At 39.4% G+C, this 12,120-nt stretch overlaps 1 protein-coding gene across 4 annotated transcripts in view; it reads right to left on the reverse strand.

Annotated features, from left to right (window-relative positions):
* SEC24B (SEC24 homolog B, COPII coat complex component) overlaps nucleotides 1–12,120 on the reverse strand; it is an 83,310-nt gene that overhangs the window by 61,963 nt on the left and 9,227 nt on the right. For 2 of the 4 annotated variants that reach the window (XM_063458361.1, XM_063458360.1), the window contains exons 3-6: nucleotides 10,761–10,922; nucleotides 9,039–9,143; nucleotides 4,263–4,346; nucleotides 1,909–2,072 (exon numbers count right to left, since the gene is read on the reverse strand). In XM_063458361.1, the coding sequence (XP_063314431.1) occupies nucleotides 1,909–2,072; nucleotides 4,263–4,346; nucleotides 9,039–9,143; nucleotides 10,761–10,922 (515 nt within the window). The remainder of the gene's footprint in view (nucleotides 1–1,908; nucleotides 2,073–4,262; nucleotides 4,347–9,038; nucleotides 9,144–10,760; nucleotides 10,923–12,120) is intronic. The other 2 variants (XM_063458362.1, XM_063458363.1) reach the window with 2 other exon arrangements.

The raw sequence follows: 12,120 nt of genomic DNA on the forward strand, positions 1-12,120 counted from the left end.
GGATAGCCTTATGCATATCCCATGCATGCTCAAACTCCTTTACTGTGTTAACCTCTAGGGGATTTGAACCTGGGTACTTTGCTATCCTAATCCTGCTGTCTAACCTCTGAGCCAAAATTCAGTTGCAAAAATATCTCTTGACCTGTCCTCCCCCTCTAGCGTCCCATATCCCTGCTCCTTTTGTCCGCTCTACTGAGACTGCTCTTAGCAAAGTTATTAACTGTCACAGTTCTCACGAGGTCGCCCCAGAAGTGCCCAACAGGAGATTTGAACCTGGGTGCTTTATGGTTATAAGCCTGTGTTCCTACCTCTGAGCCACTTCAGTTCTTTAAATTTAGTTGATAATATGGTCAGATATGGTTACCATATCACCGTTTCGGCATTGATAATCAATTAACATTTCATTAAAACCCATCTCTTTAGGAAAGCTTATGGCCTCACATACCTGTTGTCACGGTTCTCACCGCGACATCCAGACTGCCAGACTAGGTCACCCCAGAAGTGCCAGATGAGGGATTTGAACCTCTATCAGACAGCCACTAGAGGGACTTCCGTGATCTTAGAACACGAAAAGTGATTTAAACGATGCTGGACATCCTCACACTATGTATGAGGACCTCCAGCGTCGCCGGAATCCCCATAGGAAAGCATTGCATGCGCATTAGGTCTCCCCTACCGACTGACATTGGCGTGGGCTGAGCCTGACCCAGCGCAGAGGCATATCGGCGCTGGATTCAGGTAAGTCATTGAAGGGGTTTTAACCCCTTCAACAACATGGAATGGGTGGTGGGAGAGGGTACTGCAGGGTGCTGCATTGCCAGGAAAACGGATATGTTTTCCTGGCACTGGAGAGTCCCTTTATAACTACTAAAGATAAAAAGATACTAAATTTTAATCATTACCTTAAAGGAACAATATAGGGTCAGGAACACAAACATGTATTCCTGACCCTAGAGTGCAAAACCCACTTTAAGCCCCTTACATGTTAATGAAACTCACTGCATTCCCAGCGCCACGCGGGTCAGCCGGAGCTGGCTCCGCCCCCATTGGTGACATCATCAGAATTGCAGATTTTAAGTCAATCCAATGCTTTGCAATGGGGAAACCTTTGGATTGGCTAAAATTGGCAAGGGGTCGGGCCATACGCCATTTTGGCCAATTAGCACCTCCTCATAGAGATGCATTAAATCAATGCATCTCTATGAGGAAAATTCAGAGTCCCCATGCAGAGCGTGGGGACGCTGAACACCAGAGCTGCCTACTGTGCAGCACTGAGCCAGGAAGCACCTCCAGTGGCCATCTGAGGAGTGGCCACTTGGAGGTGTCCCTAAGTGGAATGTAAACACTGACTGTTCTCTGAAAAGGCAGTGTTTGCATGAAAATGCCTGCATATAATGATTATACTCACCAGATCAACTACATTAAGCTGTAGTTGTTCTGGTTCCCCTTTAAGGCTTATTGTTTTAATATTTAAAAAAAAAAAAAAAAAAAACTCTTGAATATTTCATATTATGAGTAAAATAATTATACAAATCACCATTTCACATTAAAGGGTTACTACAGCCATAGTGACCATTTTAGTGATTTGAAGTGGTCATGGTTGTAGGAGTTGGTATTTGCAGCGTTTCTGCTTGAAATGCTGTACTTACAGAGTAATTGGCACTTGTGTAACTAGCACCCGGCACATGTGACTTTGGCAGAGCCTGCAAGGGGAAGCATGGCTGTTCCTGCCACGCAATGCGAGACAAAGTGACATTTTAGGTGCTGAATAAAGGATTCATAGAAATGGTTTCAAAATGTATTTGCGGCTTGTCAAGTACATGCAGCCATACAAGTACATGCATAATTTTGTCAAGTACATGCATCATTTTGCATCAGAGGCTTATTTTACTGTAACAAGTTTCTTACCGTAGAATACTGTGAATAGCTAGGTTGGTGAACAGGAGTATTAGACTGGGAGTTCTGTTGTGATGTGGCATTTTGGTAGCCAGGTTGAAGTGCTGGGTATCCATGGCCAATTGCCTTAGCAGGTTTGGAGACATTGGTAAGAGATGGGCCACTCGGTGGTGCCTCTAGAAATACAAAACAATTATTCATGCTGCTTTTAATAAAATGATCAATAATTACTGACTATACCAAGCCAATGATGTGTTTTCTTCCAAAGTTGATCACAAGCAACCCTTAATTTAAGTGCCCAGTAAAATTAACCTAGGTCTAATTTGGGAAAAAAAAAAAAGATAGCTCCCATTTTCTTTGCTTTACCCAAGTAAATTAAAAAAAATAAAAATATTAAAAGGAGGTTTCTAACGCTTTCTTTCATCTTCTAAGAAATGTTGTTAAAGTGTACGTTTCAGAATTGCTACCAAGTATTTAGATTGCTAGAAAAAAAACTATTAAAGAAAGGAAAAAAAAGGAACTCCACATCTGTCGCTAAATAATTAAATTTAAAGAGTTATCGGCACTTTTATAAAACTCTTTAGTTGAATCCTGCCATATCTTCTTCAAACGTTTTCACCTCAAGGTGGAAAAGACACTTCACATACAGACACACTGGATTTAATGTTTCTTTAGCATTGATACGCATGCACAATGTTTCCTAATGCTTCTTTATCAGACATCCTGTATTAGCCGAGCAACGATCACTCGTGAAGATCCACCAGAGGCCGTGTGGAGATGTAACAAGGAGACTGCTTTCAAAGCTGGTGCAGACGTAAAAAAAAATATATATATATATATATATATATATATATATATTTTTTTTTTTACATGAAAGGAGGAACCCAGAAATCCACTACAGAACACCCCAGCATATTTATAACACCGGAGTGTTCCTTTAAATTGAAGATGGTATTGCATGATATTTGCACTCTAAACACTTTTAATTTTATGTCTATTTAAACAAAGTCTCTAATAACAAATTAGAAGCAAATATATGTATGTCAAGTATGTTCTCTAACCTGAGTAACATGTAAACAATAAAACAAACAACAAATTAGGTGTGTGGCAGTTATGCCAAAGGCATTACCGTATATACTCGAGTATAAGCATTTTTTGTGCTGAAAAACCCCAACTCGGCTTATACTCGAGTCAATGTCTGTATTATGGCAATTTACATTGCCATAATACAGACTGGGGGCTGTGTGCAGTTACTTACCTCTCCTGCAGCTCCTGTCAGCTCCCTCCTCCTCCGCGGCGGTCCGTTCAGCACCTCTGTCAGCTCCCAGTGTAAGTCTCGCGAGAGCCGCGGGGCCATAGTGCGGCTCTCGCGAGACTTACAGTGTGAGCTGACAGAAGAGCTGCACGGACCGGCGCGGAGAAGGAGGGAGCTGACAGAAGCTGCAGGAGAGGTAAGTAAACGCTCTGCCAGCCCCCCTCCGTTCCCCCACTGAACTGCCAATGCCACTGGACCACCAGGGAAGGAGAGCCCCCCTCCCTGCCATGTATCAAGCAGGGAGGGGGGACGAAAAAATAATAATAATAATAATAATAAAATAATAAAAATAAATAAATAATAATATAATTTTTTTTTTAAATAATAATAAAAAAAATATAAAAAATGCCCACCCCCCACCAAGGCTCTGCATCACACTCTGCATCACACACACACACTGCACTCATACATACACACTGCACAAACTGCACTCATACACACACACTGCATTCATATACACACACACTGCATTCATATACACACACACTGCATTCATATACACACACTGCATTCATATACACACACACTGCATTCATCTACACACACACTGCATTCATCATATACACACACACTGCATTCATCATATACACACACACTGCATTCATTATATACACACACTGTAAATAAATATTCAATTAATATAATTTTTTTAGGATCTAATTTTATTTAGAAATTTACCAGTAGCTGCTGCATTTCCCACCCTAGTCTTATACTCGAGTCAATAAGTTTTTCCAGTTTTTTGGGGGTAAAATTAGGGCCTCGGCTTATATTCGGGTCGGCTTATACTCGAATATATACGGTAGCCACTGAATATGTTTAAAATTAGTTACTAACATGACAATTACCAGGAATTCAAAGTGAATGTTTAGACCAAAATAGGCCAATTGAAAACAAGGTGACTTGTAGAATTTCTCTAATTTTGCTATTTTTGGCCTTAAATTTGAAATTCACTCTGAATTCAGGACAACTATCACATTAATAAAAAAACCCTGTACGTGTTTTTATTCAACTGGCACCATGATTATAATCGTGGTCATAAAGAACTAGTTACCTGTGTAACCTCCCCCTTCAAGGACATCATAATTTTTCGGCTCTGAGGATGAACTGCTGGTGGTGGAGGAACTTTCATCAATACCTAGTAATACATGGATATCAAGATATATATATATATATATTTTTTTTTTTTTATTATCATTACATATCCGTGGCACTAGTCTAACTGGTCAGTGCAGTTCATTTCTACAGGATTGATGTTGTTTCCATTCATTTTAAATGTGAACAATTTTAAATCTCTCAACATCAATTTTGCTGCAGAACCGAAGCAGTAATTTGAAAAAATATAATCACAAGGTATTACTAAAAGATAATCTTGCAACAGATTGAATTTGCATTTTTTCAGCTTAGTTATTGTGGTCTTAAAGCAGTTCTGTCACTTTGCAGGTTTTGCTTTTAAACAAATCCTTTTTCTCTTCTTCTTGTTTTATAGGCACCCAGAACTTTTCAACTAAATTAAGTGCTCTGGGTTCAGTGCCCATGTCCCCTTAACTAAGCAAGATAAGACACTGCAGTTTCAAAGAAAATGCAGTGTTTACATTGCATTGTACATACTGCCTCTAGTGGCAGTGCCTCTAGTATTCCAGACAGCCACCAGTGACACTACTTGCAGTTTCATATATTTAACTCACCTCCCCCGCCAAAAAAAGCCAAGACAGAGCCGCTTTAATCTCACCAGCTCTCAGTGTAGCAAATAAATAATTTAATAATGTAGGGTTCCATTCACCAAACTTAGAGAGAGTTCAAAGAAGGGCTACTAAACTGGTTTATGGATTGCAGGATAAAACTTACCAAGAAAGGTTAAAGAATCTTAACATGTATAGCTTGGAGGAAAGACGAGACAGGGGGGATATGATAGAAACATTTAAATACATAAAGGGAATCAACACAGTAAAGGAGGAGACTATATTTAAAAGAAGAAAAACTACCACAACAAGAGGACATAGTCTTAAATTAGAGGGACAAAGGTTTAAAAATAATATCAGGAAGTATTACTTTACTGAGAGGGTAGTGGATGCATGGAATAGCCTTCCGGCTGAAGTGGTAGAGGTTAACACAGTAAAGGAGTTTAAGCATGCGTGGGATAGGCATAAGGCTATCCTAACTATAAGATAAGGCCAGGGACTTATGAAAGTATTTAGAAAACTGGGCAGACTAGATGGGCCGAATGGTTCTTATCTGCCGTCACATTCTATGTTTCTATGTTTCTGAGTTTTAGTTAATAACATGGGACCTGTTGACATTTAAATGTGATGTAAGTAGAAAATTAAGTAAATTAAATTAATGAACAATAATTAAGTATATGAATGCATGTGTCCCCAAGAACACCTCGCTGGGTTAACTACTGATTTCAAAGGGACGTTAGCACTGCATGTGAGCTCAGAGGGACCAGTCACTATTGCTTGTGACTTCCGTCTGAGGAGTGGCCACTTGGAGGTGTCCCTAGAGGCAATGTAAACTGTGTTTGCATAAAAATGCCTGAAGGCAATGATTATACTCACCAGAACAACTACATTAAACTGTAGTTGTTCTGGTGACTATAGTGTCCCTTTAAACTGAAAAGAGCAATTACTCAACAAGCAACCTTTGCTCAACTTAGGGAGTACAAACACATTTTACCAATCATGAAATAGATCAATGCATCATGAAACAAGCAGAAACATTTCATTTATTAATAATGAATCAAAGTTTTGTTTTTGGGAATCCGATATACTTTGTAAAGACAAAGTAAAGTTTTAATACAAAATGCGTAGTCTATACTGTCCCCGGACTGCATCTACTAAGACATAGAACAGATATTTTGGATACAGAAATATCTTTACTTGAGAATTTTAAAGTTCCTATGGGGGTTGAATAAAGCCTTTATATTTTAACATATAATCTGTCCATTCGTAGGCTAGTTTTTTCAAAAACTGTCGCCTAGGCCTCTGCACCCTATTCTCTGGTTGTATGTCAATCTATTTAAAGGATCACTGTAGGATTAAGAATACAAATGTGTACTACTAACCCTATAGTGTCCATTAAATGTTTAGTTACAACCACATTCTCCAAGTGCAAGAAAAGGTAACTTACCTTCTCTCCAACGCTGCTCTCTCCGGGTGTGGTCCCACCTCCAATGCAGAGATCATGCCCGTGACCACCTCCTGTCCACTGCTCGCACCCGTACGGCCAACTCTCGTAGGCTCCCTTCCTATGGAATGGCCTGCCTAGCCCCATCAGACTCTCCCCTAGTCCTCAATCCTTTAAGAAGTGCCTTAAAACCCATCTCGTTAGGAAAGCTTATGGCCTCCCAGAGTAACCTCTACCTTACACACCTGTCTCTTGCTCTCTCCTATAGGGTAGCACTTTACTCTCTCCTCCAGCTCTGCTTCACTCCCACCTTATTTGATTGATATTTCCTGCCGTAATGTGTTTTATACCCCACCTCCTATAGACAAGCTTGTTTGAGCAGGGTCCTCTTCAACCTATTGTTCCTGTAAGTTTTCTTGTAATTGTCCTATTTATAGTTAATTCCCCCCTCTCATAATATTGTAAAGCGCTACGGAATCTGTTGGCGCTATATATAAATGGCAATAATAATAATAATAATAATAATGATATCAGCCTATCCACTACTTTCCCTGAGGAAAGCAATGGGAGGCTAGCGCATATGGGCAGCAAAATAGTGGGCCAACCTGATGGTCACTATTGGGCCATCTAATTGATATAGCAGAGTTTTATTTTTCAGTATAACAGCCACTAGATGCTGTGTTAAGTGATCTAGGTGCCTATAGTGTCTCTTCAAGAGCAGTTTGACAAACAACAGGGCTCTTCCCAGCCCCTTGAAGGCCACCAACTCCACAGACGCACTGATAATGCAGAATTTCTTCTTCTGCATTATAATATTAATTTTGTACAACCTGGGTACCAGTGACTGCCTGAGAGTTATCTGCTCTCCACCTACCAATGTCATTCAAGCTAGTCAAAATTGACACATAGTACAGAAGTGAAAATTCCTCACTAGATATGAGCTAGCACCAGTGACATAAATATTGCTTCACTATGAACAACAATTTGTACATCACCAAGTAGGCCTCCCCAAAGACTATCAGCAAAGTGGCTTGTATCTGTGGGAGCCAGTTAGAGTTGTTATGGTGGTTCCCCAGAGTAAAGGAGATGTGTTGGAAATAGGTACCTTTTATTTTGTTTTTTGCCATATGAGCAAGGGGCCATTTCTAAAATGTTCCCACTAAATGCACTGTGTCTTAGCATACATGATAAATCATTTGCAACTGCCCAAAGTAAGCTTAAAGCACAAAATATTTACTGTGCTATACAATTTTACCCTATATTTACTAAGTATTTGATTTGTTTTCCAGTTTTAGATTTTTGAGCAGAAGAAAAAAAAATTATTTAAAGGGATACTCCGGGCACCATTACAACTTTTAAGCAATTATACAGATTTTGGCATAAATATTTAGCTATTATTTTGCATGCTTTGTTTTGTAAAGTATTTCAATGAGAGACAAAAACAACCAGAAAAAAACCACATTTGCAGCATTCTGCCTAGCCTGTCCCCCTTCTCGTTATTGTACAAACATATGTTGTGCAATAGCTCCCTTTATGTCCCTCCCTCCTAAACAACACTGTTTCTCCAATAACAAAGATGCCCATGTTATCAAGAATCACAGTAAAACCGAACTACAATTTATGCAAACCCATGTTCTGCCCATAATTCTCAACTGTGCATAGATATATTGGATTAAGTCAGCACTTTCCATAAGAAAGTTATTGGAGCAAGCTGATTGCTGATGAAGTCCCCACAGAGAATTGCTGAAAATCTGAGCCTTGTGAAATTATTTTTAATGCATTAACTTTTTCTACTATTATTATTATTATTTGTGATTGGTTGATTTTGCATATTTTTAATACACTATCTTGATTATGTATAAAAAAAAAAAAAAGATTGCAGCCCTGAAGAGGCTTTTAAAGAAACACTCTAAGCACCCAACACCACTACAGCCCTACTTCTGGAGAAGCCAGATGTCTCTAAAGCAAAAGACTACCACAAACACTGGTTTAGAGCATTAGCTAAGCACTCGCAACCAGCATCGGACCTGCCTTGTTTTATGGAGACATCTGGCTTCTTCTGCTGGTGACATTCTAATATTGTTTGATATCTTAGAATGAGATGCAGTGGTTACGGTGCTTGGAGTGTGCCTTTAAGACACAAATTAAACAGATGAGAATCGTTTGAAATAATTCTTACCTTAAAGTACCCCTGATGGACCACACCAGAGGGGTGGAACCTAAGGTGTACAATACAAATCTCAGAATACAATACACTTAGAATGTAATATTTCAGAGGATTTATGATAATTAAAGTTTGTAAGAGTTCAGACAATCAGATGAGTTTTATGTTCAACTCACTGAAAAGAATGGATGAACATTTCATTAAATTTCAGGCGCATGGTTTGATCAAACTGTCAGAAGTTCCTGCAACTAACACTTTGACTGCCATTTTATAAAGAGAAACAAAATTATAAGGGATAACCAAGGAAATCCACCATATTTCTCATGCAAACAACAGGTATACCATTATAATCTGGAACTGAAGAAAGAATAAACTAACCAACCAAACTGTAGAGAACAACATTTTTAACAATGCTATACACAAAAGGAGCCTTGTGCAAATGTTTCCAGTAAAATAGGTCAGTAAAGTTAGTAATTGTACAAGGAGAAAGGAACAGTCATAAGGGATCATGCTAGACACCGTAAAAAAGCTAAAGCAGACCTGCTTCCTCATCATCCTCCTCTTCCTCATCATCGTCTGAGCTGGATGACAAGGGAGATGGTGCAGAGTTAGCTTGATTATTGACATATCCAGCATACTGCATGCCTGTAGAGTACAGAAAGCACAAAAGACAAGAATGGTCAGACTGACAGGAAAGCAGAGAATCATTATGCAAGGCCTCCCCCACAATGCTGAATTTCACGACCTACAACAGGACACAAACTATGGCAACTTCATCACTTACAACATTAAGCCATATCCTAGATCAATTCAAACATTTATATATTAAAAAAAAACAAAAAAAAAACAACCACACCATAATGTTGTATGAGATCAAAGCTTTTCCTTCCTGCCTTTGTATGCTTTAAGAAGGGTAAAACTTTTATAAAAACCTTTATAAAATGTTTATTTCATCGAATAATTCTACAGCTGTGCAAAGATTAAGAATACTGAGGTTATTGATGTGATGATGCCCCGGTGCTTTTAATGGAAGGTAAGAGGATAAACTTAAACATAGTATGACAACTTACTTGGAGCCCTATTTACATGCCCGTAATAAAAAGTAAACAGTTTCCATATTGCACGCTCTTTAATTACATGTGGTTAATTCACATACCCTGTTTACAATTGGATCATAGTAAATACCTTGCCTAATTAGGTATTTACTATGATGCAATTGCAAAACAGTTTACTTGTGATTTACATCCAACAGCAAAGTTCTTCAAAATTACTTTCAATTTTACTTGCAATTTATCAGTTATTTCTATGATCTGTACAAGTTTTGCTTGGTTACAGATCAAACATTATCATGTACATTGTTAGCTATTTTAATATGTCTGTTAAAGATTTGCTCCAAAACACAAAAATAAGTTGCAACAATAGAAGAAGTAGTAAACAATTAAAAACTTTTCAATGCAGCTCAGGTAGAGGAAGAGAGAGTCATACTTTGCAAAGTATGTTGAATGGCTGGGGCTGATGTGTTTTGAAAGTTCATTGGGATTAATGAGTGTGCATGGATTGCTGGGTCCAATTGGTATTGGATGTTGCCTGGGATAAATAGGTGTGCATGGATGGCTAGGTTTAATGGATGTGTAAAGACGGCTGGGGATTATGAGTGCGCATGTATGGCTGAGATAATGAGTGTGGATGGATGGGATCATGAGTGTGAATGAACAGCCAGGGGTAATGGGTGTTTAGTATTCTTGTTTGGTATATCCGCTTTCTCCTTTGCTTAAGAATTTGTTGGAGAAGGGCACCTGTGAGTACATTAGTGGCCAATGTGTGCAAGTGCTGGCATTTTTCCCTTTTGAGGACTCTGCTCAGCTGTTTGTTCTTTCTCTTCACCTTCTATTATAGCTCTGAGCTGTAGGTGATTATGTACTCAACTTTTGCTCACATTGTTTAAATTAAAAAAGTCTAATCACGTATTTGATTTTTGGGAGCAGAACTCAACTTTTGCTCATTAAGTACAAGATGCGAAATCTTTTAATTGGATTGGCTATGATCAAAAGGGCAGATCAGGGGCGTAGCCAATGCTTGCAGACCCAGCAGCGCTGGCATAAAAGGGGGGTTTAACTCTTGGGGGGTACCGTATATAGTGTTTTTAACATAATAGGGTAAGGAATACACATTTGTATTCCTGACTCTATAGTGTTCCTTTAAAGACTTATATTAGGGGTAACAAGAGGAATAATATGTTTACTCCAGTGTTTTTGCAGTTACCTTCTTGTACTGGTGGATGGGGAGATTGTCCAGTAGACACTAGAGCTCCCGATGTCTGGTTCCCAGCTGTAGGGTGCTGAGCGAGGGATGTAACTGAAGGTAATCCAAAAGACGTTTGCATGCTATCTGCATTCTGCCTGGACACAGGGAACGCAGAAGACACTGAAAGATAGAAAGAACAAAAAAAAAACCACAAACATTTCTAAATGGTTTTCTTGCTAATGAAATACTGCAGATGCCGCAAATATAATGTTCATTCTGACAATAGTAACTAGATTCAATTATTGTATTTATAAACTGCCAATACACACTACAAAGATTGCAGTGCAATAATAATAATAAATTGTAATGGATACATTTAAAACAATGCAAATACAAGGACTTGAACTCATATTTTATTAATGTATTCATCCAAGTCAGGTTAGCCAAAAAGGCTGAGAACAGAAGGTGGAATATTTTTTTCTTTGTAAAAACTCTCTGTGAACCAGTTTTATCTAGCATTAGTAGTAGTGATACTTACCACTCACAAGTGAATCTGATATCTTGCTGTAACCAGACTGTGTGTCTTCTGTGTTCAAAAGCAGGCTACAACCCACTTCATGGTACATTCATTTTGCTGCACATAGCTCATGTATAGATTTCTACAACCTGGTTGCTACTATTATTATTAGCATTGATATTACTCCTTGGAAAAATTAAAAGACCACTATAGGCACCCAGACCACTTCAGCTTAATGAAGTGGACTGGATGCCAGGTCCATCTAGGATTAACTCTGCCTGCTGTAAACATAGCAGTTTCAGAGAAACTGCTATGTTTACAAATGGGTTAATCCAGCCACTAGTGGTTGTCTCATTGACAGCCGCTAGAGGCGCTTCCGCACTTCTCACTGTGATTTTCACAGTGAGAAGATGCCAGCGTCAATGCTTTCCTATGAGACTGGCTGAATGTGCGCGCTGCTCTTGCCGCGCATGCGCATTCAGCCGATGACGTCAGAAGAGAAGAGGGGGTCCCGGCGCTGGAAAAGGGTAGGAATTTAACCCCTTCCTCCCCCTAGAGCCCGGCGGGAGGGGGGCCAAGAGGGTGAGGGGGACCCAAGGACCCTATAGAGCCAGGAAAACAAGTATGTTTTCCTGGCACTATTGTGGTCCTTTAAGGGAACACCTTAAGAAGCATTACCATAAAAGTCTGCTCAACTGACACTTTCCAACAATGAGCCTGGCCTGCATGGCCTGGCTTAGCTCTGTGCTGCAGGCTCAACTGGAGGTGGAAACAGAGCCCAGATAATCGGTTTGGCTGCTTACCCTGGGAGAGAGCCAGAAAACTGTGGCAGAAGGCTGTAGTGATTATTGTGCTTGGAGT

This window comes from Pelobates fuscus, chromosome 6 (genome assembly GCF_036172605.1).
Source record: "Pelobates fuscus isolate aPelFus1 chromosome 6, aPelFus1.pri, whole genome shotgun sequence".
NCBI classification, from domain to species: domain Eukaryota; kingdom Metazoa; phylum Chordata; class Amphibia; order Anura; family Pelobatidae; genus Pelobates; species Pelobates fuscus.